General features: G+C 35.1%; 1 protein-coding gene across 5 annotated transcripts in view; it reads right to left on the bottom strand.

Annotated features, from left to right (window-relative positions):
* Positions 1 to 25,406, bottom strand: part of CDH18 (cadherin 18) — a 1,104,671-nt gene that overhangs the window by 9,400 nt on the left and 1,069,865 nt on the right. For 3 of the 5 annotated variants that reach the window (XM_014344962.5, XM_014344961.4, XM_034960255.3), the window contains 2 exons: positions 22,341 to 22,458; positions 2,589 to 2,840 (listed from right to left, as the gene is read on the bottom strand). In XM_014344962.5, the coding sequence (XP_014200448.1) occupies positions 2,589 to 2,840; positions 22,341 to 22,458 (370 nt within the window). The remainder of the gene's footprint in view (positions 1 to 2,588; positions 2,841 to 22,340; positions 22,459 to 25,406) is intronic. The other 2 variants (XM_055112494.1, XM_008971208.4) reach the window with 2 other exon arrangements.

Here is a 25,406-nt window from a genome sequence, read left to right as displayed (position 1 = left end):
ACCATACATTTACTGTACATATTTATTTGTTTTTATTTATTATTTATTTATTTTTGAGACAGAGTCTCACTCTGTCACCCAGGCTGAAGTGCGGTAGTGTGATCATGGCTCACTGCAGCCTCCAACTCCCAGGCTCAAGGAATCCTCTCATCTCAGCCTCTCAAGTAGCTTCAACTACAGGTGCATGCCACCATGACGAGCTAGAAATGACTGGAATGCAGTGAAATAGTTCTTGCTCTGGTGCACCAAACTTCCATCCTTCGTGTTGCTAAGTACAACTGAGCATTTTGGTGCTCAATTTATTGAACTTGTAAGCATCTTTTGACTTTGTTGACAAGATTTACTACACAGCATAATGCTCCTTGATAACCTCTTTTCCCTCAACGTTTGTGACATTATACTTTACTTTCTTCCTACTCTCACTTCTTCACTGTCCTCTGCTATCTCATCCTTATTTAGCGATCACATTGTAGTTTCTCACTGTGTAATCCCAGTCCATTATCTCTCTACATATATTCTCTTGCTGGGCAACTTGAATGAAGTGGACTTCCAATGTCCTCTAGCTCAGGGTAGTTCAGGATCTACATTCAGCAACATATAAGAAGTTATATTTGAGGCCATTCTAACTCATGCAGGTATCTACATTATCAAAGATCATTTTTCTGAGTCCATTGAAAGTACCTAGATATTATTCACTTTTCCTCAGGTCTGTTATAAGTATGCTACTCTAACACGTACTGTGTCGAAGGGAGACAAGGGCAGACTTTTCCTAACTGGTTTCCCTACATGCCCTCTTGTCACCAGGAGTTCTATTCTCCATTTCATTCACAGTCATCTTTTGCAAATTGAAGATTTTATAATGGGATTCTGTAGTTTTAAACCTTTCTTTACACTCCTAAAACAAAACTCACCAGCTTTGCCATGTCCCACAAGTCTCTGGATGCTCTCACCCTTTCCTACAAATCCCTTCTCCTTTCCAAGCTCATTACACTTTAATATCCACTCCATCTATACAAGTTATTTGTCTTCAACCCCAGGAACAAAACAAGGAACATATTTTTTCAAGAATACCTCTTTCTCAGAAAAACAGTCAATTATCTTTTCATGTATGTCAGTACCATAAAAGGAATAAAAAACAGGCTGCTAAGAGAAAGAAAAAAGACTTTGGACACAGGTCCCCACTTGATGAAGCAGAAAGATTCCTTACATCCATCTTTCTTGTTATTACAATACAGATTTGCTATCTTGTTTCAAAGAGCATTCTAAAGAGTTTATAGTTATAGAAGCTCTTCATGTGGCTGTGAAAAGATTTAGATTATTACAACAGATAATGTAAAATTAGAGAAAGTGTGTTTTTTAATAAACTGTAATGAAAATTTCAAATAAAAAATTTATTTTATTTTATTATTTATTTTTTTTTTGAGACTGAGTCTCACTTTGTTGCCCAGGCTGGAGTGCAGTGGCGCCATCTCAGCTCACTGCCAGCTCCGCCTCCCAGGTTCATGCCATTCTCCTGCCTCAGCCTCCCGAGTAGCTGGGACTACAGGTGCCTGCCACCACCCCTGGCTAATTTTTTTGTATTTTCAGTAGAAAGGGGGTTTCACTGTGTTAGCCAGGATAGTCTCGATCTCCTGACTTCGTGATCCGCCTGCCTTGGCCTCCCAAAGTGCTGGGATTACAGGCGTGAGCCACCGCACCCGGCCAAAAATTATTGTTTTTAAGGGAATATAATTAAATTCAATAAAATTTAATATCCCTCTAAGACCAAAAAATATTTAGTCAGTATGTTAACAACTAGCTAACATTAATGATTAACTAATTATTGTGAACTAGTAGAAGTTTCTACAAGTTATCTATTTTTTATTTGGTTTTCAGATTCGTTTTGTTTTATGATTTATTCATTTATATATTTAAGGTGTGCAACATGATGATGTTTTCCCAATAATAGTTTTCACTATTATTACACAGTGAAATGCTTAGTGTAGTCAAGCAAATTAATGTTTCTGTCATCTCACGTAGTTACACTCTTTTTTCACGTGAAGGGGAAAAAGCACCTGAAGTTTACTGTCTTTGCAAATTTCCAATACAACACAATATTGTTATTAACTAAAGTCCTTTTGTTGTATATTTGATCTCTCATTTTTTGTACATTTACTCACCCTAAGGCCATATGACCCTCACCCTTATGCTGAATGAATGGGTGAACTCCTCTGATCTCAGAAGCTAAGCGGGCTGGGGTCTTGGTCAGATTCATTTAGAATGATGCCGCTTAGATTCTTGCAAAAAATTTTTAAAAGCTCTTTCACGGTGGGATTCTGAATCTTTTAATATTAATTCTTTCCACAATATACACTTTCAAAAGCTATTTCTTTCTGATTTTATCCTTCTTCTGTTATTTCAGTTCTTCCAACATATTTGAATCTAACTATTTTGAGATTAATGACAGTATTGAGAAAATTAATTCATAGGAAATTGGAGCAGCTGTTTCCTTACCCACATTATGGATGCCTAATCCTTAAGATTTGTCAAAATGATTCCCTCTCATTCAGAATTGCCATCATGCAAACTTAGGGTTTAGAATGACTTACCCAGGAGAATGAGAACACAGAGAAGAATAGCGATTAAGGCTCCTGTACTCAAACCAGCCGAGGACAGGAAGGCTTCTGCATGGCAGGTCCGCACGCGCCCATCTCTCTCGCATGCACAAACCCTGATGGTGAGGGTGCTGCTGCTGCTGAGAGAGGGGATTCCACCATCAGAGATCATAATGGGCAGATAATACACATCCTGAACAGTTCGACTAAATCTCCTCCGCCTTGTCAGAATGCTGGCTGTGTTATCTATGATAGACATAAGCAAAACAAAATACACTTAGTCAAGCCGCCATTCAAGATTCACATTTCCTTTAATGGATAAAATGGGGATGTGTATCTTTCTTGTTTCAGTTTATGAAATGGACAAGGGAACACGAAGGGGCAATTATTAAAGAGAAGCTAATATTGGTTCTCCAATTGAGAAACCTATTTAGAAAAATTAATACAGCCGCACTAAAGATGAAAGAAAATAGTGGGAAGACAAAGCAGGAGGAAGCAATGAACATTTTGGACATGGACCTAATAGCTACAAGATTTAAAGGGATGCGGACGGCCTGAAGTCATACACTTAGGGTCCTATACTTTGAAGTGAGCCAATGAGATTTTCTCCAAACCTAGAGGCTCTGAATATAGGTAATAGGAGCACAAATCTGTATTTTTAGCAAACTACTGAGGTGAAGTTATGCATAAAACAGGTATAAGAATAACTGGTTTAGATAATATTTCTATGGAGACAGTAGATCAAGCAACAAACTTTTTAGACTTAGCTGTGATTTGAAGATGTATTGTTTGACCATGGGGAAGTTAATGATGAATAAAATAGCTAATCATATTTTTAAAAATGTGTTTATTAAATGCAATGTACTATAATAAATGCCTGCATGATATACTGTGTTCAATCTATAAAACTTTATGAGGGACAGGGTGCTAAATTCTTTAATTCATAGCTGAAAATAATTTTTGTTATAAATACTAATTTAAAAGTAAATAACCCTAGTCCCAGAGTGTTAGCTGCCCCAAATCACAAAGCTAGTAAATGATAAGGATAAAACCTCTATTCTAGAACCCTGCTCAACACCACAATGTCACATTGCCTCATCTCCAGTTCACTGCCAAATGGTATTGATGTCCGCAGTGCGTATAGTATATGTTTCATTGTACTGTTATTCCTCGTCCCTGAATGCATAGCTGAAAACCCACATGGTCCATACTTGGATGTACTGTTCAGATCCCTTCATAAAATTTCCTGTTGCTGTAGCTATAGATTGCCACCTGCCCCCAGGTCACACTTCTGGAATAGCATATAACTAACGACTCACTGCTGACAGGTTACAAACGTTGGGCCGTCCCCCTTCCTGCACTACTGACAATACTGATGGACAACTTTAGCTCCAGAGCTTTTCCATAGGGTCAGCCATTAAGAGACATTAAGAGTGAATGGCAGCTCCATTTGTCACTCTACCCTGTCGTTCTTCCTTCTCCTGTGATCTACAGATGTTGATCCCAATGGCATACTCCACTAACACCTGCACTCCAAATGCCAGTTCAACTCCAGGGAACTCAATAGGCAGCTACATCTATGAGTTAATTATTTTTCACTAAAAAGTAAGTGGGTCATTAGACAATTACAATTAGGACCTCTTTTTCTCTTATCAATGTCTTTTATTCTGAAAATAGAAATTGTATTTTATGTAGGTATGTTTATAACAGTCACAGTGCAATATCCTAAAATGATATTATTTATTGTACATTGCTAAATTAACATAATAAAAAAGCGAATTTTTAAAATATTCAATGTATTACATATAATAAAACACAAGAAAATATGCACATACATACATATATGATTGAGTTACTGAAAATCAGAAATAAATAATCTAATGAGAAATTGAAGAAAATTTTCTTACCTAGTGAAAGAGGAATTTTTAAAAACTACATCAGCTGTCTATTCTTTTTTTTTTTTTTTTTTAGATGGAGTCTCGCTCTGTTGCCCAGGCTGGAGTGCAGTGGCGCCATCTCGGCTCACTGCAAGCTCAGCCTCCCGGGTTCACGCCATTCTCCTGCCTCAGCCTCCAGAGTAGCTGGGACTACAGGCGCCTGCCAACATGCCTGGCTAATTTTTTGTATTTTTAGTAGAGACGGGGTTTCACCGTGTTAGCCAGGATGGTCTCGATCTCCTGACCTCGTGATCCACCCGCCTCGGCCTCGCAAAGTGCTGGGATTACAGGTGTGAGCCACCGCGCCTGGCCAGCTGTCTATTTTTAAACATGTTATAGGCTAGAGAAAGAAGAAGTGGAGAAATGACATCATGTGTATTATATAATAATTTATCAGTCATGTTTACTCTCCCAGAAAACCTGACTTTTGTGGAAGCAGATCTATCAGCTGTAGGATGTTGCATCACAATGAACAGAAGTCTTTAGTCTATGGGAAATGTGTGAAATAAGTATTCACGGGCACAAACATGTCTGACAATCTCACAGCTGCTCCTCTGAAAAAGAGATGTGAGACACTGGTCGCTGAATCTCAGGAAACACGAATAATAACATGTGAAATGACAGAACATGCAGTGTAGATGGTGGCTCTTTCATGGCTCAGGCCTAGCATACGTCTCATATTAATAATCTTGAAGCATGCTATTTTCAGGAAAACTATTGGAAATGCAATCAGAAACAAGACAAATACCAGAATATGTTTCTAGTGCATTTTAAGTCCTGAAATAGAAATCTCTAAGACATAAGGACATAAAGATGTTCATTCCTGTTTTTCCCATTAAAGTTTCGACTTTTGAAAAGAAAGAATAATTCAGGAGGCAAGAGCTTCCCACCTAGAAAGGCTTAGCACAGCAGAATAATGAGCTCTTGACAAGGGCTATTCTGTACCTCACCGGAACAGTAAAAAATGTACTTGGCAGTAGGCTCACTGAACTTGAAAAATAAAATTTTGAACACTGAGGAAGAATATGAAAGGAAGAAGAAATATATATATTACATAGATATGTATTATATAGAAATATATATATTATATAGAAATATATATATTATATAGAAATATATATACACACATACATATATACACATACACACAAACACAACACACCATACACACAAATTCACACATGTACATATATATGTGTATATATCAGACACAATAAAATACGTCTTGTTGAAATTGCAAAATTAGGCGACAAGACCCATAACAAATCTCTAACGCGATATACAATGGTTAAAAAAATAAATGAGGGCCAGGCGCAGTGGATCACACCTGTAATCCCAACGCTTTGGGAGGCCAAGGCGGGTGGATCAACTGAGGTCAGGAGTTCAAGACCAGCCTGGCCAACATGGTGAAACCCCGTCTCTACTAAAATATACAAAAATTAGCTGGGTGTGGTGGCAGGCGCCTATAATCTCAGCTACTTGGGAGGCTGAGGCAGGAGAATTGCTGGAACTCGGGAGGCAGAGGTTGCAGAGAGCCGAGATCACGCCATTGCATGCCAGCCTAGGCTGTCAGCAGCGAGACTCTGTCTCTAAATAAATAAATAAATAAATAAGATATTATAGAAAGTCTCAAATGGCATCCAAATGAATAAGAAAAATTAATATAGGCTGAATAAAGAGAAAACATAGCAGGATAGAACATCTGTGGATGAGAAGTACTAATTGTCAATGTCAATCTGTAATAATGTGCACCATAGCTGGGTTCTTAATTCTAACTCTCTATAGCTTGGATGAAGACAGCAGATTATAGAACACTTGGAAGCCAAGCTAGTAAAGCTAATGTATTAGATTAAGATTCGAGGAGATTTTGTATAGCCAGAACAAAGAAATTTAACAATAAGACAGGAAATAAAGATGCATATTAGAGGCTAGACTTTGGAAAGTATCACATAGGGAGGATCTTGAATAGCAGCTTTATTTTAAAATATAGATAGATGATTGACAGATAGGTAAATAGGTACATAGGTAAATGATAGATAGATTAGATAGACAAATATAGACATATAGCCATAAGTCTACAGAGCTGTCAAACAAGCTAAACAATCTGAGAGCATTCAATAAAGATGAGAAATTTCTGCTTCTCTTTATTGAAAGGACAGCTGCACTGGAGTACTGGGCATAGTTTTGGGTTCACTGCATTAAAAGTGAAATTTTAAGCCAATAATATGTGTTTAGAAGACTTTGGGACATTAAAAAATAGTTTGGAAAATATTTCACATGAAGAATTAACGGAACGTTTACATGTCATATATGAATTTTGTTGACAAAAGGGCCCCTGAAAATGTCCAGAAAATTTTGGAAAACTTTTTATCTTTATCATTATAACCAATATGTTGTTAGTATTTCCATAAACCATACCCTTAGTTTAATGCAGAAATAGTTTTGCATATATTTTAATATTTAAAAATAGATGACAATGCATTATTTATGTTGTTATATTATCCCATTTCTTGTTCAAAAAGAATATGGACACAAATAGGATGAAGCAGAGAGGTTGTCACACACATATATAATATCAGGCTTATGCCTACACTCTAATAATACCCTGTGATAACTGTGAAATAATTGAAATTTCATTTATTTGAAAAGCAATCATAATAATAAATATAATTTCTCCATCTTTCTAGCAATAAATATTCCAAAGATGTTTACAATTGGTAATAATGTTGTGGGGCTATTTCACAAAAATATTTGCCATAAAATATATTGTTTGGTAGTTACGCATTCAACTTCTGTATTTCTACAGGACACAGAATACATTAGTAGAATACAAGTTACGTGCTTCTGGAGATCAGATGTAGTTTTCTTGAGCTACTATTATATGTCTCATTTTTTTGTTCAATAGTTTGAAAGACCTTGCAGGATAGACTTTAATTTATGTGCCACTGTAGCAAACTATAATACAGTTCAATTTAAAATAAGGCATGTCTTTAAAATAGGTTTTGGGGCAAAAATAAATCCTATTTTTTAGTCCAAAATTACCTTATAGCTTAGAAAATATTAAAAAGTATGTGTTTTTTGAAACTGAAATTATCAGACACCTACTCTCAGTTATATCAGCAAATTTATTTTCTGATAATGCAGGCAAAGATATATTTTATTTGAAGCATGGCCTGCCAGACCATTAAAGTAATATTTCCAAATCTATCAGAACAGCAGAAACATTTGAAATCCTCAGATGTGGATCTCTCATTAGACCAAAAAATTTTTTAATGTGTATGAAGAGAAAGCTAGGAAATACAGCTCAACTTCCACCAGACAAATCAATAGGCATGGTTTCATATTGTCTCTGAGTTTTTTTCAGTCTTGCAGCAGAAATAGAATCTATTCATAATTTAACCATTATCAGAGTGCATGCATCAAACAATGGTGTTTTGCATTCCCTCAAAGCTCCCTTTCCATAATCGGTACTTGATTAATAATGATTTGAACTACACTCAGCAGGAACTTGTCTTCTGTTACAATTTTATTATATTGACATGGAGAAAGAAATTGAAAGCAAAATGAACTAATATATCTTGTAACACTTCAGCAGCATGTTCTCTTTATGCTCTTTAACGAAGGTTTATTTCTTCGTATTCTCTGACTTCCCTTTCTTTGAATCTCCATTTTCGGACTCTGGATTCTGCTTGTTCATCTAAGTTTGCAAACATCCTTGTGGCCTTACTTGTCTTTCTGCCAAACTACAAATGCATGATCCAATATGTCATTATGTTCTGATTTGCACCCTGGAATGTCATCCCTTTGACCATCTGCCACACTCCTTCCTACTTGATAATCTTAAAATCCTGGATAAATACAGTGTCCATTGTCTATTTCTGCTTTGGATTCACAAATAATGCTGATACAAATTATAACCATCTTAACTGATTCCACCTAGTATATAGAAAAATTTAAAATAAATGTACTTATTTTATAATCTCCGAGGAGATTAGTAATCAATCTGTTAGTGTTTGTTCTTTTTTTTTTCTTTTCTTTTTTTTTTTTTTGAGACTGAGTCTCTCTCTGTCGCCCAGGCTGGAGTGCAGTGGTGCAATCTTGGCTCACTGCAACCTCCACCTCCCGGGTTCAAGCGATTCTCCTGCCTCAGCCTCCAAAGTAGCTGGGACTACAGGCGCCCGCCACCACACCTGGCTAATGTTTTGTATTTTTAGTAGAGACAGGGTTTCACCATATTGGCCAGGCTGGTCTCAAACTCCTGACCTTTTGATCTGCCCCCCTTGGCCTCCCATAGTGCTGGGATTACAGGTGTGAGCCACCGCGCCTGGCCGATATTTGTTCTTTTATCAGATGCTACACAGTAGCTCTTCTAAGTTTCTTTTGTCCTTTTTCTTCTGAGCTGTTTTTCCACTCTCGTCACGAAAACATCTTTTTCTGCAAAGAAGCTGCCATCTATTACCAAGATTTTTAAAAAAAGTATTTTAAATTGTTCAATCTTTCTTTGCCATTACATCTGTATATTCAAGACTATTTCGGGCTTTACAAAATAAGCACAAATACACATGAAACAACTATGTGATTCTTGAAGAATATCAGGAAATGTGCTTATGAATAACACACAAATTTGTTGAAGTGTTAATTTAAAGAGGAGGGAAATGAAGAAAAAGTGAGCTTTTAAAATAAAGTCCAAGCCAAAATGTAAAATAATTCATAAACATACAACTATAATATAATAACTGCAGAAGTAGAGATAAGAACAGCTGTTTTTTTAAAACAAATATAGGAGTCTGAACTCCAAGAGAAAACTTCTACCTGTTATTTATCACAAACCTTTTATAAACAGTATTTTTTTAGTAGAGAATGAATGAGTTAAAACAGAAAAAAAAACTATGTTTGGAGTCACTAGATTTATAAACACTAAAAAAAAATTGTAAGCATAAATCCTTAGATAGTTTTAACAAGTGAATGTATAATTCTATTTTTAAAATAGTTTATCTTCACCTGCATTAATGTACATGGTGGAGCAGGTGACTCCTGTAGCACCATGTGGTTCTTAGTAAGGAAAGAATTAAAGCAGAAGAATGGAACCTACTTTTTCACAAAAGGAAAGCAAGTGACATGCAATGATAAAATTAGTTTTTTTATATATGATATACCACATATATAAAAATCTGTTTTTTGTTTTTTTTTTTTTTTTGAGACAGAGTCTTGCTCTGTCACCAGGCTGGGGCACTGGAGTGCAGTGGCGCGATCTTGGCTTACTGCAACCTTCACCTCGCGGGTTCAAGTGATTCTCCTGCCTCAGCCTCCCAAGTAGCTGGGACTACAGGCGTGCACCACCACACCCAGCTAATTTTTATATTTTTAGTAGAGATGGGGTTTCACCATGTTGGCCAGGATGATCTCAATCTCTGGACCTCATGATCCGCACACCTCAGCCTCCCAAAGTGCTGGGATTACAGGTGTGGGCCACTGCGCCCAGCCAAAATTAGCAATGTTTTTGTTTTGTTTTTCTACTTCTATTTTTTTGCTTAGTGAATATGAGTCAGTTTTCTTTCATTCGTGAGTAGGAGTAAAAAGGTGAGAGGTGGTGTGGGCTGGCAAATCCATAAGGGGAAAAATAATTTTATATATAGGTAAAACAACAATCAATGTTTCTATGTTTTACATATATATATAAAACAACAATTAATAGAGTTTGAAATAACCAGAGAGAGAACAAAAGCATATCTTTCTACCTAAAGCAATAGAGCCACTAAAATGGATCACTACAGTTAATCCACAATCTTTTACATTTTAGGGTCAAGATTGTATACATGCTCTTTAATTTGTCACTAGTCAAGCTTAAGTGTCTGCATTCAGGTAAAGGATGGTGTAATTCTCTCAAGGTGCATCTGGATAAATGTTAGTATTTGACTGATAGGAGAAAGGAGAGCCACCATAGAATAAAATCCATGTGTTCCAACCTCATCCCTGACCTTAGATAACTGACTCAGCAGGACACAGTTACAGCCACATCCATTAGAGGATATATGAGGCTTGATTTGCAACTTAGGGTGGATTATATGTACGTTATTTTGTTTAGGAATGTGAGGAATCACTAAGTGGTCTCTTGAAACCCTGTGGATAAAAACAAAATTTTAAATGGTTATACTCTGTAGAGAAATTAAGCATATTACAACACCAGCTGTGAGTTCTTGTTTGAAGGACAAAAATAAACTACGGGAATGTTGACTGCTACAAAGCTGGCAATGCCAAAGAAATACAAGATAAACATTTAAAAATTCCCTTGATTTCCAATGTGTATCAAACTACATACCTGCATTTCCCTACCAATGGAGTGTGAAATTTGAAAACACTCCAAAAGACATCTTTCTAACAGTTACATAGTCAACACTGAAAATATCCCTTATTGTAACTTCTATGCAACATCAGCTTAAAGTTATATCTTCTTTCGCCAACCCCAAATAGCCACAAGAAAAAAAAGTTTTCCTGTTTCCTTTTAAGTGTTTTGTTAAAAATTATAAAGCAACTTATAAATGTTATGATCATTTTTAGAAGAATGAATGCTGCAAAAAAAACAAGTAATAAAGCCAAAGAAAACAGTAAATCTTCAGAATGCCACCAACAAAGTAATAATGACACTCCAAGAAATCTTGTTTCATAGGATTAAAAAAATTAATTTCCAGTGCATTTTTTCTTGTCTTAGAAATAATGTGTTTGTTGACTCATTTATTTTTAAAGAATTCAAGTATCTATGAGAATGGAAAACACATACAAAAAAAGAGAACATAATAAAAACCGATGTGAGTAGTAGATATTCCTGATGGCAAATCATCAAAAAAAAAATAAGCATTTTCAAATGTAAAAGACAAATTAAATGTGATTTAGAACCCTGTAAACAGAGATAGAAATGCACACACAATTACTAATAATCTTTTGCCCTAATAAAATCTGTAAGATTTACAAATGTACCTTACAGTTAGAATTAAGCCGGAGAATTAGGTTGGCAAATCTCTTTACATCAAATAAAGCACATTCCCTCAAGAAACAGCAGGAAGATCTTGAAACAGAATGGATTTATCTTTGTAGACTAATGATTTCATATTGGGGGATTAGGTTGCACTTGCATATTACAAATGAATGAACATGGTTATTGTATTCCTGGAAGTCTGGCTCAAGCCTATATTCATAAATTTAGTAATAATATGGCCATAGTTTATTCACTATAGATGTGAAGTTAAGCAGTTGAAATTATACAATGAAATTATTTGATGTTAAAATTAAAAGTTGACATCACAACTTAAAGTAAGAAAAAAACTACATTTTAATCATAAAACATTTCATACTTTTTTGTTGTTTTAGAAAATACAACTTTAAATGCTCTAACTTAAAAATTATCTTTGAACTCTGGTTTTTAAATTTTAAATAAAGTTATGTTATTACCAACATATTAATTAATGATAAAAATAAGGTCAATATTAAGCAAAATTATGTATTTTACAATATATATTATAAAAGAAAAACCCTTCACTTGGTTATTCTCTGAATCAATGTTAAATATTTAATAAATTGGGAGAAATAACTTTCCAGATAAATATGGAGGATTTCTTGGCACAATTTTTTCTAGCCACCACAATTTGGTACTAAAGCAACTAAAGAATGAATGTCAGAGTATCTTATACTGGAGTACAGAATAAGGCACAGTGCTTAGTCATTAGTATGTTCTCATGAGTGAATTAAAATGCCATCGAGTCTCTTCTTTGCTACATTTCCCTCTCTAGATTTTTCCAACCAAGTAATTGACGCTGCATTCTGTCATCTCTATGTTGTTTTAATCTACTACTTACTGAAAAGTAATCTCTGCTTCACTCTCCCTGGTGGAACAGACTCTATCCTTAAAGTCAAACCATGTTCTACCACTTTTAACAATACAATTTGTAGTGATCTCTCTAAAGTAGCTCACATTTCACCTCCATCAACTGCAAATTACATAATTACATTTCATATCATCCTCATTTCCCCAACTAGACAGCAAGCCCCTTGAAAGCAGGACCTGTGTCTTTGAATTCCTTGAATCAGAACAGTTTAAATAACTGCTGTATACCCAGCAGACAGTACATAACACTGGAAAAATTAACTAGCAGAAGAAAAACAATGTTAAGAACTGTCTACAGAATTTCTCTTAAGAAGAAAGGCATTCTTTCCAAGGAACATAAGGAAGGGTGATGATAAATAATAATTTGATGTGACGCTAGAGTGGTACATGCTGGACAGATAGCTTAAAATGTCAGCCCGAGGGAATTGGGGTGTGTGTGTGTGTGTGTGTGTGCATGCACGTGTGTGTGTGTGTGTGTGTAAAGCGTTTGTCTTCATTTTGAATTAGGTCCAATAAGTGAATATATTCATATTGACGATATGCAAAGTGTATTTAATAGACATTTCATAAGAAATACTATATTTTCAATCAATTTATCATTGTTTTTATATGTGATTATATTCAACACTTCATTGTTTCTGGTAAATATTTAATCACATTAGTTTAGAGAAAGTTTATTTTACACTTCACCTTTGAAAAATGTTTATTCTTATTTCATCTTATTTTCATTTGGCAATAATAGCTCCAACAGTTACATAGTCAATATTGAAAAATCCCTTATTGTAACTTTTTGCCAAATGAATTTTATTATAAATAATACAGTTGTTGTTTTCTGTAACATTCAGTATTTTGAAATACCATTGCTTAATTGTCTCATTAGTGTTATCTTAGAAAAGGATTCTTTTATTGTAGTTCTTTCTTTCAAATATCACTAAAAGAAGATCAACTGGCTGTTCACTTCTAATTTTACAAATGAGTATTTTGACACTATCTACTACTTTTACAATTTAAATTCACTGTGTGGAAATCTGTGACATTATTTCATCATCTGTCAAGTTAGAAGATTTTCACTCTTAAATCTATATTTTTCTTCACTCAGGATAATTTCTTTAGTTATTCCATTATTGTTTTTCCATCCATTTATTTATGTTTTAGTTATCTTCAATGTGCCTATTATGACTCATTACATTGCATGTGTGTTTTCAAATTCTTTATTGTTTCATCTCTATGTACACTGATAAAATAATAATTGCCTATATATCTCCATTTTACAAAAGAGAAAACAGAGATCCCGTAAACATAAGGAAGTGGCCATAGTTTCACCTATAATTACTAGAGAAGCCAGGCTTCAAACAGCAGCAAGCTGTTTCTAGAGTCTAACTCCGAAACATTCTATTTGTTTCCCCTTTTGAACTTTCTGCTCACTGATGCAGTTTTTAATAGTGTCCATTTGAATTGTATCATCTTACCAGATTTTTTTAATTTTCATATTAGCTCAAAAAGTCTCACTTAGATATATAATCACGTTCAATATGTCCTAATTCATAATAACTGCCTCTGTCCTTGAACTAACTTGACCCCTGCCATGTCCTCTGATCTTTCTCTAAGAAAGGTGTTTTGAGCTCTGATTCCCAGAGATTCCTCCAACATAGTAAGGGATAGTAGGTAGAATTGAGTCAGCATCTAAATATCTTCCTGTAAATCTCAAAGTCTCTCTGCCTTGGAGGTGACTTTTGGGATCCATCCATAGGTCAAGTTTATTTAGCTGTCCATGTTATCCCAGTTAAGATTTGGAAAAGAGAATGAGTTGGAAATCGATTCTTAGGCTATAATTTCTGTCACCTGATATCCCTTTTCAGATGGCTACTAAGCTGGCCTTTCCTTTCCCTGCAGTCTGTACACTCAAACTTTCATTAACAGTTCGTACTGTGAGAACATAATTCTTCGGGAAGAATTCTTTGGGAAGGATATGTAGCAGGCATGTAAAAGTAATAGAGGCAACAAGTGCCTGAGAAACAGGGAATATTGGTTGAAATGGTGACTAATCCTCAGAGATTTTGGAGAGAAACTTGGATTTGCTAGGTACATGAGATGGGGTTCTAACCCAATTTAATTAAATTTGAAAGAGCAAATATCTGTAGCATTCAAAGGAATATCCAGGCAGCAATCATCTTCATGATAATTAGACTATCATTGAACAGCATCCTTTCTCTGAAACTCCATTTATGTCCCAATTACTTAATGAAACTTTTCTCAAACAAATGGTTCTTCATTTATAAAATGTAGGTCTAGGTAAAATACGCAGTTTTTGATCGACAAATTCTCCCACTAAAACCAAAGAGAGAAGCTTAAAATATCAATAAAATCTCAGCCGGGAGCTGTGGTTCACACCTGTAATCCCAGCACTTTGGGAGGCCGAGATGGGCAGATCACCTGAGGTCGGGAGATTGAGACCAGCCTGATCAACATGGAGAAACCCCGTCTCTACTAAAAATACAAAATTAGCCGGGCGTGGTGGCACATGCCTGTAATCCCAGCTACTCGGCTTGAACCCAGGAGGCTGAGGTTGCCGAAAGCCAAGATCGCGCCGTTGCACTCCAGCCTGGGCAAAAAGAGTGAAACTGTCTCAAAAAAAAAAAAAAAAAAAAAAAAAGAAAGAAAGAAAGAAAGAAAGAAAGAAAAGAATATCTCCACTTATGGGCAGCAGAAAACTGCTGAAGTGAGATAAATAGAGGAGTTAATATTCTAGAGAAGAAGCAAACCGTTGGTTGCAAAACAGCCTTTCTTCTATAGGTATTTACTTATATTAGGAACTAAGAAGAGGCTGGGATTCTAAGCTGGGGACAGAGAAACGAGGGGAGTTTTTGGAAGTTTCCTGGATCTACAATTAAATTGGAAATTGAGGGACATGGCTGATTTTCCCTAAAGACATTTGTTACATTCAAAATTTAGATTGAAAGTTAAATTGGAAGTTTAACAGAATGCTAAACCTCTAAGCTGAAAAGCCCTGGAAGACAAAAGAAAAGCTTTTTTGTTATATCTTGGTGTTGAACAGTGATTAAAGCTAAAGGCCACTGTGAGTGCACAAGGAGGCTCTCAGTCTAGAGCCCTAGAGGGTCATCCTCTAAAAACAGACAAATCAGAGACAAACTGAAACTAAACAAAACTGCAGATCAGCTGTGACTCAGTTCAGACTCTGAGTGGATTAAAGTGACTACAATCCTCTCTAATTGCTTACCAGAGAAATGGTGAATACTCTCTTGGGAAATATATTATCATTTGATCTTCTGTTAATGCTATAGCTTGAATGTTTTTGTCCCGTCCCAAATTCATGTGTTGGAATCTTAGTCACCGACACAATAATGTTGGGAGGTGGGGCCTAATGGGTGGTGTTTAGGTCTTGAGAGCTCCAGTCCCATGAAGGAATTAATGCCACAGTAAAAAGGGCTTTCAGGCCGGGCACATTGACTCACACCTGTAATTCCAGGATTTTGGGAGGCCAAGGCGGGTGGATCACTTGAGGTCAGGAGTTCAAGACCAGTCTGGCCAACATGGTAAACCCTGTCTCCACTAAAAATACAAAAATTAGCCAGGTGTGGTGGAAAGTGCCTGTAGTCCCAGATACTCGGGAGGCTGAGTTAGGAGAATCGCTTGAACCTGAGAGGCGGAGGTTTCAGTGAGCTGAGATTGCACCACTGCATTCCAGCTCAGGCAACAGAGTGACACTCCATCTCAAAAAAAAAAAAAAAAAAGGCTTTCAGGAGTGAGATTTTTTTCTCTTCCACTGTCCTGCCACATAAAGAAAAGTGTTCCTTCTGTCCAAAGGTGTCATCTTGGAAGCAGAGCCCAGGCCCTTACAGACAACAAATGATCTTAGACTTCCCAGCTTCCACAACTGTGAGAAATAAATTTTTCTTCTATACAAATTCTCAGTCTCAGGTATTCCACTATAGCAGCACAAAACATGTGACATTCAATAAAAAATTCTATATATATCAAGAAATAAGACCATGTGTTCCAGTCCTGTCTCCACTTTCCCCTACCCCCACCAGGACAAAAAAAAAAAAAAAAAAAAAAAAGGCAAACAAACAAAAAACTGGCATTTGTTCTAGATATTAGAAAAGGCTGACAATGATTGTAAAATTATTAAGAATAAAATGCTAAAGAAAATGTTAAAAATAAAGAATTTCACTAGTGATTTACATGTCTACAAAATAATCAAATGGATATCAACCAAAGCTGTATGTGTATAGACCACATTTTCTTTGAATGGATGTATTTGTTCGTATATGACTGTTGCTTCCTTAAGCAGTTCATTAGCTCCGTGCTAGTATTTCCACCAATATATTCCCAGCACATGTCACAGTAATAAAACCTAGGTCCAAAATAAAGAAATTTTAAAAATAAACATGATGGAACATTAAAGAAGACATTTGTTCTGCAACGTTCAGGTGAATTATCAGATTCCAAATTCAAGAGGGTTAGAACATATGTCAGGAAAGATCCCATGGGAATGGGAAAGATCTGACAAAACCATGGAACATTGTGTTACATTTAGTTATTTAGCAAAGCAGATTTAGATATTAAATAGGAGAATTTCATCAGAGTATAGATGGGCGAAGATCTTCTTGGTGTGAGGAAATTAGCTACCTTATGTGATTCTAGGCATAAACACTGCTAAAGTATTCTCTGGTATGAACTCAGAATGCATGCATTAAGAAGTTATAATAAGAACATAGGTGTTTTTACAATAGTTGCTCGTAGGAGTTACTTCCATAAAGTGTCAAGAAATGTAAAGGGTGTGAGCTGAGATTGTACCTACTTACATGCTAGTCAGTTAGCCTGACACAGTGTTATAGATGCTGGAAGAAAATACAAGCCTCCTGAGTCAAAGACAAAGGATTTTTTACTTACATCACAGCAAGGAGCATAAGTTCTTCTTCAGATTTGTTTCCTTATACCTTAAGGTGAAGAGGAGTGATGTGGAGGCCCCAGGTGGTGTGCAGCACACAGTGGGTTTGTGCCTCAACTAAGGAATCTTAAATTTAGGGAGCCTGGATCTTTGATAATAAATTGTAAGAAAACATGCCCAATCTCTGTATCAGAGAGTATCATTATCCTTATTAATACTATACATCAAATAAATAAGTCTTTTCAACCTAAGGAAGACACTGTATCTTCCAAGGCTGATTGTTATACAAACACTGCAGAAGAGATAGTCGGAAGAAAATAAAAAATTAATGCCTCTGCTCGCAAGACATGAAGAAATGCAAGAGTTTCATGAGAAATTGTGCCCTAGCATGAATATCCTGAGGAGAAGAATTGAAGATCTGAAGAAGTCCTGGTATTATTGTTCACAAAGGGAAACTGTTCTGTAGTCTTAAGGTATTTTAGAATAGTTACAATTAAAGATGATTGATACCACTGCACTTCCTTGCTCAATCGATTATCTACATATCAGCCAAAATATTCCTTTAGAAATCGTACTACATCACTCATGTTAAAAAGTTAGTTTCGATATCTTCCATTGAAATTATGATTGATTTTTTAAAGAAACAAAAACTGAGATTGACTTCTCACAGCCTAGGAAATCAAGCTGGCTATAGATTGCCTCTCCAGACAACTCTAACTTTAATTTCCACTTTCAATACCTATGTTGACTTTATATGGAACTTTAGCCAGTTCCTTAAGCTCACTCTGCTACTCTTCCTCATATCTTAGGGCCTTTAGGCTTGCTAAACTTCTTGCCTATAAATTTTAGCCATTCCCTCTTTTCTTGTTAAGCTTCATTCATCATTCAGTTGTCAAGTTACGTATCTCCATCTTTAGGAACTAATCCTAATTCCCCATTCCAGGACAGACACATCTCTTATATGCTGGTTGAGCAGCATGTTTATTCTTTGCTCCATTTCAGTGTGTGCAAGATGTCTTTGAGAACAAGAAATAGGTCCTGACCACACCTGTGATGAGATCATCACTTGCCACAGAAACCTACAGGAATAGTGTTTACATGCACGTTGGTTGAATGAATACATGAGCTCCAATTTTGTGCCTGGAAACATGCTAAACTTGTTTTAGTGAACTCTGTCCCTCATGTAGAAATTAAAAGAAAACATTACCACTTAGATTTGAAACACATTATTATGCCACATTTGTTTCTGATCTCTTTTTAAGATATAAGACATTACAGTTACAGTCTTTGCTTTCTATCTGATCCCACTTCTTTTCTACCTAACTACAGATTCTTTCCCAACTATAGATTTCAATTGTACTAAATATTTATACAATTTTATGTAGTTCCTAGTTGTTCAATAGCTATAATTGCATATATGTGCTATATATACATATGTGTGCATACATATAATTAAAATTAAAATTTCTGAACATATATATAGCTACATATATATCATTAAATTTCTACATATCTCTATGTGGATCTATATAGTTCTCTATATATGTCAAAACTATAATTTTATTTTGATATGAATTTTCTAATTTTTTATACATATTTCTTTTACTGTTGCCTCATTTTGTCTAACCAATTTTTTATCTTTTTTGTAAATATGTTATTAATTTATTTCTGTATTTTGAAGTAACAAAAGCATTTTTGTCATAATTTATGCATTTTTCATCAGTCAGAGCAAATTCATTTTTCTGATTTCTTTCTCAATTCATTCACTATCTTTTAAATTTTTGGTTCTCAGGCTTATCATGAACAACAACATGCATCTCTTTCTCTCTCTCTTTTTTTGAAAAATCTGTTTCTGTGCCCTTGCTTTTTGTCATATAGCAATTTGGGAGATGTCACTAAACCAATAGCTTTCTGATCACTCGTCCTGGTTTCGGGGCTATGTCTGATTTCTGTTGTTTCTCTCAATACAGACTTTCATGTGAGAAGTAGGCACAGAAAGTAATAATTTTTTTCTAGATTTATTTCTTTATATTCTGGGGGCTTGTAAATGTCAGTTAACTTACATAGGCACAGAAAATGATAAATTTTCTTCTAGTTTTTTTTTTTAATGTTCTGTGGGCATGTAAATGTCACTTAACTTACATAATACAAAGCCCAAGCACACAAGACCCTGCAGTCCAGCATTTTCTGACCCTTATTCCACTGTATTTTCATTTTAATTGATCTCCAGAGTACTTGAATAAATATATGTATGTAAGCATGTGCATATGCATGTATGTATACAGTTTGGTAGGGCTATTTTATTTTTAATTTCATCTTTATACAGTATTATCTATAATTGCTTTGTCTATGGAGGCAAGACCATTTGATTCTAATATATTTATATATGGTATTATTAAATCTACCAAGGGTACTAAGCCAGTGATTGTAATCATGGAAAATGGATTTAAGAACTGAGGCTCAGGAGGTTTAGGGGCTGAATTTATGGAGGACAACCAAGACTGTTAACTCAAGTACATGTTTTCAGCTATGTGTCAATATTTCCATCCAAAAGAATTGCTGCTTTTTTCTATCCAAGATAAATTATTTCTGTGTTATTTATAATTTCAATACTCAAAAATTGTAAAAATATTCTAACAAAAATTTTAAACATCTTTAGCACTATGCAACCATCCACAGACTTCTCACACTCAAGCTACTGTAGCTGATGTAAACTTCATTTGCATAGTTAAATGTTAAAAAATGTACACACAAACTCTTTTAAAAGCATGTATATATTTTTTAGGAGAAAACCTATATGTGAGTTCTGACACTAGTAATGTTGTCAAATCATTTAATTAAGACATTTCAAATATAATGGGTAATTAGCGGCCAGTCACGGTAGCTCACACCTGTAATCCCAGAGCTTTGGGAGGCTGAGGCAGGCAGATCACCTGAGGTCAGGAGTTTGAGACCAACCTGGCCAACATGATGAAACCCTGTCTCTACTAAAAAATACAAAAAAATGGCCAGGCGTGGTGGTGGGCGCCTGTAATCCCAGCTGCTTGGGAAGCCAAGGAAGGAGAATCGCTTGGACCCAGGAGCTGGAGGTTGCAGTGAGCAGAGATCACGCCATTACAATTCAGCCTGGGCAACAAGAGGGAAACTCTCTCTCAATATATACAACTATATATAATTACATTTACATATATATAAAAAATATATAATTACAATTACATATATAAACATATATATAATTACATATATAATTACAATTATATATATATAATTTTAATTTAATTCACAAATTCCAGCTATAACAATCTTTTATGAAGAACTTCTCATTAAGAATGTGGGATTTGGCCAGGGGCAGAGGCTCATTCCTGTATTCCCAGCACTTTGGGAGGCCGAGGCGGGTAGATCACCTGAGGTCAGGAGTTCGAGATCAGCCTGGCCAACATGGTGAAAACCTGTCTCTACTGAAAAAACCAAACAAACAAACAAACAAACAAACAAAAAACTAGCCAGGCATGGTACCAGAGCAAATCTCCCTCTTAAAAAAGAAAAAAAAAAAAAAAGAATGTGGGATTCAATAATAGCAAAATTATTCTGTTTTTTCTAAAATACATTCAGAGTTATACCTATGTAGGTTAAACTGCTTGAATTGAACACATCTTCAAATCGAAGTCAAATTTTCATTGTAATGTTATCAAATTTTAATTATTTTAAAATATAAATTTTTATTGGAATAGAAAAAAATGCAACTGAAACATAAGTACATGGATCAACATATGATTCCAATCTCCTAAGGAAGCAAGTTAAATAACCTCTGCCAAATTTTACAATTCTTTGAAATATGGAAAAATATGATTTTTTCACAAGTTTCACATATTTAATCATACTAAGTATATTTGAATTATAAGACAGCCTGTTCTAATGTAAGTAAATGTACAATAGTCAGTTAAATGCAATTTGTCATACACAAACATGCACAAATATTGATTCCCATAAGCAGAGCTGACATAGGGCCACTTAAAATGTGAGAGACAATTAAGCTTTAAGTGTTCATATAGATCTTTTGGCTTTGTGCGCATTTTGATACTTTGTTATATTTAAAGATGTTCAAGGAAAATGGGAAAAATGCTTTTGGCAGGTTGTCATTTAGTGACTTGCATTTGAAAATCTTCTCCCGGAAGTGAAGAGAAAGGGAATTCAATGTTTACTTCAAAATGTATGTGCCACTGTTTTCTGCATGTGATTCTGAGGCAAGTGTTAAATTCCAAATAGCAGCATATTCAGATAAACATAATCAAATATATAGTTTGGACAAAGAAAAAGTTGATCCTAATCAGAAAATTGCACATACCATATGGCTTAATGTTTCCCTAATGTATGAAGAATGACTTATATGGAACCTTGAGAAATGTACCAAAGAGGACATCTAAATAATGAAAAAACTTCCGTAGTTACTAAATTATGGGATTATTTTTAACCACACTATACAGAAGGCTAAATAAAAATGATTCAAAAATTTCCAAAATACGCTGCATACTTGTGCGTATCCTTCTACCCATATTTTGGACAATGCTTATAATAACAAGAGGAAATATAATTTGTAAAGCACATCTTGATAGCCTTGCTCATACAAGATGATTGCAAGCATTGCATTTCCTTTAGTAACTGTCTCTAGGATATATTTTTCATTTTTTCCTAATTTGAATATTTTCTACCTCCAAGCAGTGGCAGCAGCTCTCATAAACAAGTTTGTCAGCTAAGATTTCTCTTAAAATTTGCCCAAGAGCATATTACATGTACATTTCTTGTTTAAAGAGATGCTTCTGAATAAATTCAATGAAAGTTACTTGTACATATGGCTCAATTTTAAATACAAGCTATTCACAGATCATAACACAGTAGCATCAAACTGACTTTGAATGCTGATTTGCAAGATGTTTGTGTGTATATAAGAATAAAGCCTATTACATATAAGGTCAAAGCAGATACCACATAGATAAACAAATATGTGTATATATGTTCACCTTCATTGTCCTTCAGAGTGAAGTTTGGATTTACAGGCAGGCGTTCATCAAGAAAGAAGTTAAACCTTGGTCCATTGGCAAAATCGTCTTTATCAGTGGCACTGATGGTGTGAATAACCTAAAGAAAAGACAAACTCTAAATCATAAATTTAATTTTGCTTGTTCTCTTGATTTTAATTACACTGTATTATTTCTGTTTAAAAATATTTTTAAAAGATCTTTTCTTCCAACTTGAGTTATTTTTTCAAATTCAGGTCATAAAACAATCAACTAAATTGCTGTATCCTGCATTAGATTTTAGGAAAAACACAGTATATAATTTCTAAACATTCATCACACTTTATTTTCTAGCATTGCAAACGCATTGATTTTTTTTTCTTAATCAGCCATGGTACTGTGGGGTCAATTAGATGCAATGTTTTCACATGAATACCTGTTGGAGGAGACATAAAGTATTGTTTGCACAAATATAAATATCCCAGTGTTGATTCAGAATAGCTTGTCACTGTATGTTGGTCTAAGTAGTAAATGCAAGAACAGTGGAGTCTTGGTTTTATTATTTTTTTCAGGAGGCCTTCAAGATCATGATCTAGTCCCTGTATGTTACAGACGAGGAGCCTGAATCCTGGAAGGATGGTGAGGTGCCCCAAATCTCTAAAATAATGGCAGAGGCTAAACAAGACCCTCCGTGATTTATGAATAACTTCTCCTCTCTAGTGCTCAGGAGAAAGCAATTCTTTAGAATCTGGACTTAATGTACACTAAAAAGCAGAGTAAGTTAGAATTTACGGTGGCCCAAGAGAAGAACATGCATTTCAATAGGTATGGCCAGTCTGCTCTTAAAAAATAAATATCAGAATAAACAGACAAAAAGATATTTTCCTCTTTTGAAAATTATCATAATGCTTAGGTGTCTTCATTCAACCCTTTCCTTAGAAAAACGAGAAACAAAGAGAGAGAAGATAGAGCTGTGAAAATAATATTTCCTGTTTCTGAAATACATTGAATTAATATCATTTCTTAGAACATTATAACTAATTTCAACCAGTTCAATATTTTCCAAAGAAGGTAATTCACCAAAGGATATCACAGTTAAAACTTAAATTTCTCTGCATGTTCTGAGCCCATTAGTTTGTCAGCCAAGATGAGGAGGAAAATAAAAGTACTGAGAAGTGGGGGTGAGTGACAGTAACACCAGAAAAGCATGTGTTTTCATGAAGTGACAGTGAAGAAAGTACTTCAGGATACAGAAGAGATCAACTTCCTCATTATGTTTACTGGGCTCACTCTTACACCGCCTTTCCATCACTGCTCGAAAGATACATGTTTAGCAAGATCCTATGTGCTCCTTACCCCTGCCTCCATCTCCAAATAAGTCTCTATCCTTCTCGATTTCCCTCCATATGTATTTGTAAGCTGAAAATCTTTTTTTTTATTTGAATACAACTAGTCTCTGGGTAGATTGTTTTTCCCCTTGTTTTCACTTAGAGTAGGGGAATACATTGATGGATAATCAGATATATTGTAAAAATTCCAGTGCTGCCTCATCTGAGGAACATATATACATTAGCTAGACATTCGTTACTTAATACAAAATGGAAATAAAATGTCAATATTTTAAGTTTTTTAAGGGTTAAATAAATATTTAAGCAGGCATCGCATAGTCCCTCACTTCCTCCAACACATACAAATATATAATGTTACCTCTTCTTTCCCCTTCTTTATAAAACAAATGTTCTCTCACCTTGCTCTTGAATTTTAGTGATTCTCCAGTGTGTGACCCTATTTTCTCCATCATACCTCATAACATAGTGATACATTTGCAAGTTTACTTTTTATCCAAGAATCGAATTTCGGAGTGATTGGTGAAGAATATTTCATTTGAGTTAACTGAGCCAGTTTATGGTTTCTGTTATCACTGCTGTGGGATTATTATTTTCTGTACTATACATTTCAGTTAGTATACAAATTATTTTAATTATTTCTTAATATTTTTACAAATATGAGCTTATTATACCTGTTAAACTCTGATATAATTCCTATTCTATTGTGTTTGTAAGGCATCTTTTTCACTTTTTTACAGATAATTTCAAATGCAAATTAAAGAGAAAGCTCACATATGACAATCGTGTTTTTTTAAGAGAGAAACTCCTTGTGATTTTTGCACATTGATTTTGTATCCTGAGACTTTGCTGAAGTTGCCTATCAGCTTAAGGAGATTTTGGGCTGAGACGATGGGGTTTTCTAGATATACAATTATGTCATCTGAAAACAGGGACAATTTGACTTCCTTTTTTCCTAATTGAATACCCTTTATTTCCTTCTCCTGCCTGATTGCCCTGGCCAGAACTTCCAACACTATGTTGAACAGGAGTGGTGAGAGAGGGCATCCCTGTCTTATGCCAGTTTTCAAAGGGAATGCTTCCAGTTTTTGCCCATTCAGTATGATATTGGCTGTCGGTTTGTCATAGATAGCTCTTATTATTTTGAGATACGTCCCATCAATACCTAATTTATTGAGAGTTTTTAGCATGAAGCATTGTTGAATTTTGTAAAAGGCCTTTTCAGCATCTATTGATATAATCATGTGGTTTTTGTTGTTGGTTCTGTTTATATGCTGGATTACATTTATTGATTTGCATATGTTGAACCAGCCTTGCATCCCAGGGATGAAGCCCACTTGATCATGGTGGATAAGCTTTTTGATGTGCTGCTGGATTTGGTTTGCCAGTATTTTATTGAGGATTTTTGTATCGATGTTCATCAGGGATATTGGTCTAAAATTCTCTTTTTTTGTTGTGTCTCTGCCAGGCTTTGGTATCAGGATGATACTGGCCTCATAAAATGAGTTAGGGAGGATTCCCTCTTTTTCTATTGATTGGAATAGTTTCAGAAGGAATGGTACCAGCTCCTCTTTGTACCTCTGGTAGAATTTGGCTGTGAATCCATCTAGTCCTGGACTTTTTTTGGTTTGTAGGCTATTAATTATTGCCTCAATTCCAGAGCCGGTTATTGGTCTATTCGGAGATTCAATTTCTTCCTGGTTTAGTCTTGGGAGGGTGTATG

Source organism: Pan paniscus, chromosome 4, assembly GCF_029289425.2.
Source record: "Pan paniscus chromosome 4, NHGRI_mPanPan1-v2.0_pri, whole genome shotgun sequence".
Taxonomy (NCBI): domain Eukaryota; kingdom Metazoa; phylum Chordata; class Mammalia; order Primates; family Hominidae; genus Pan; species Pan paniscus.
The sequence above is the reverse complement of the archived record's forward strand: the minus strand, read 5'-3'. Positions and strand labels throughout refer to the sequence as shown.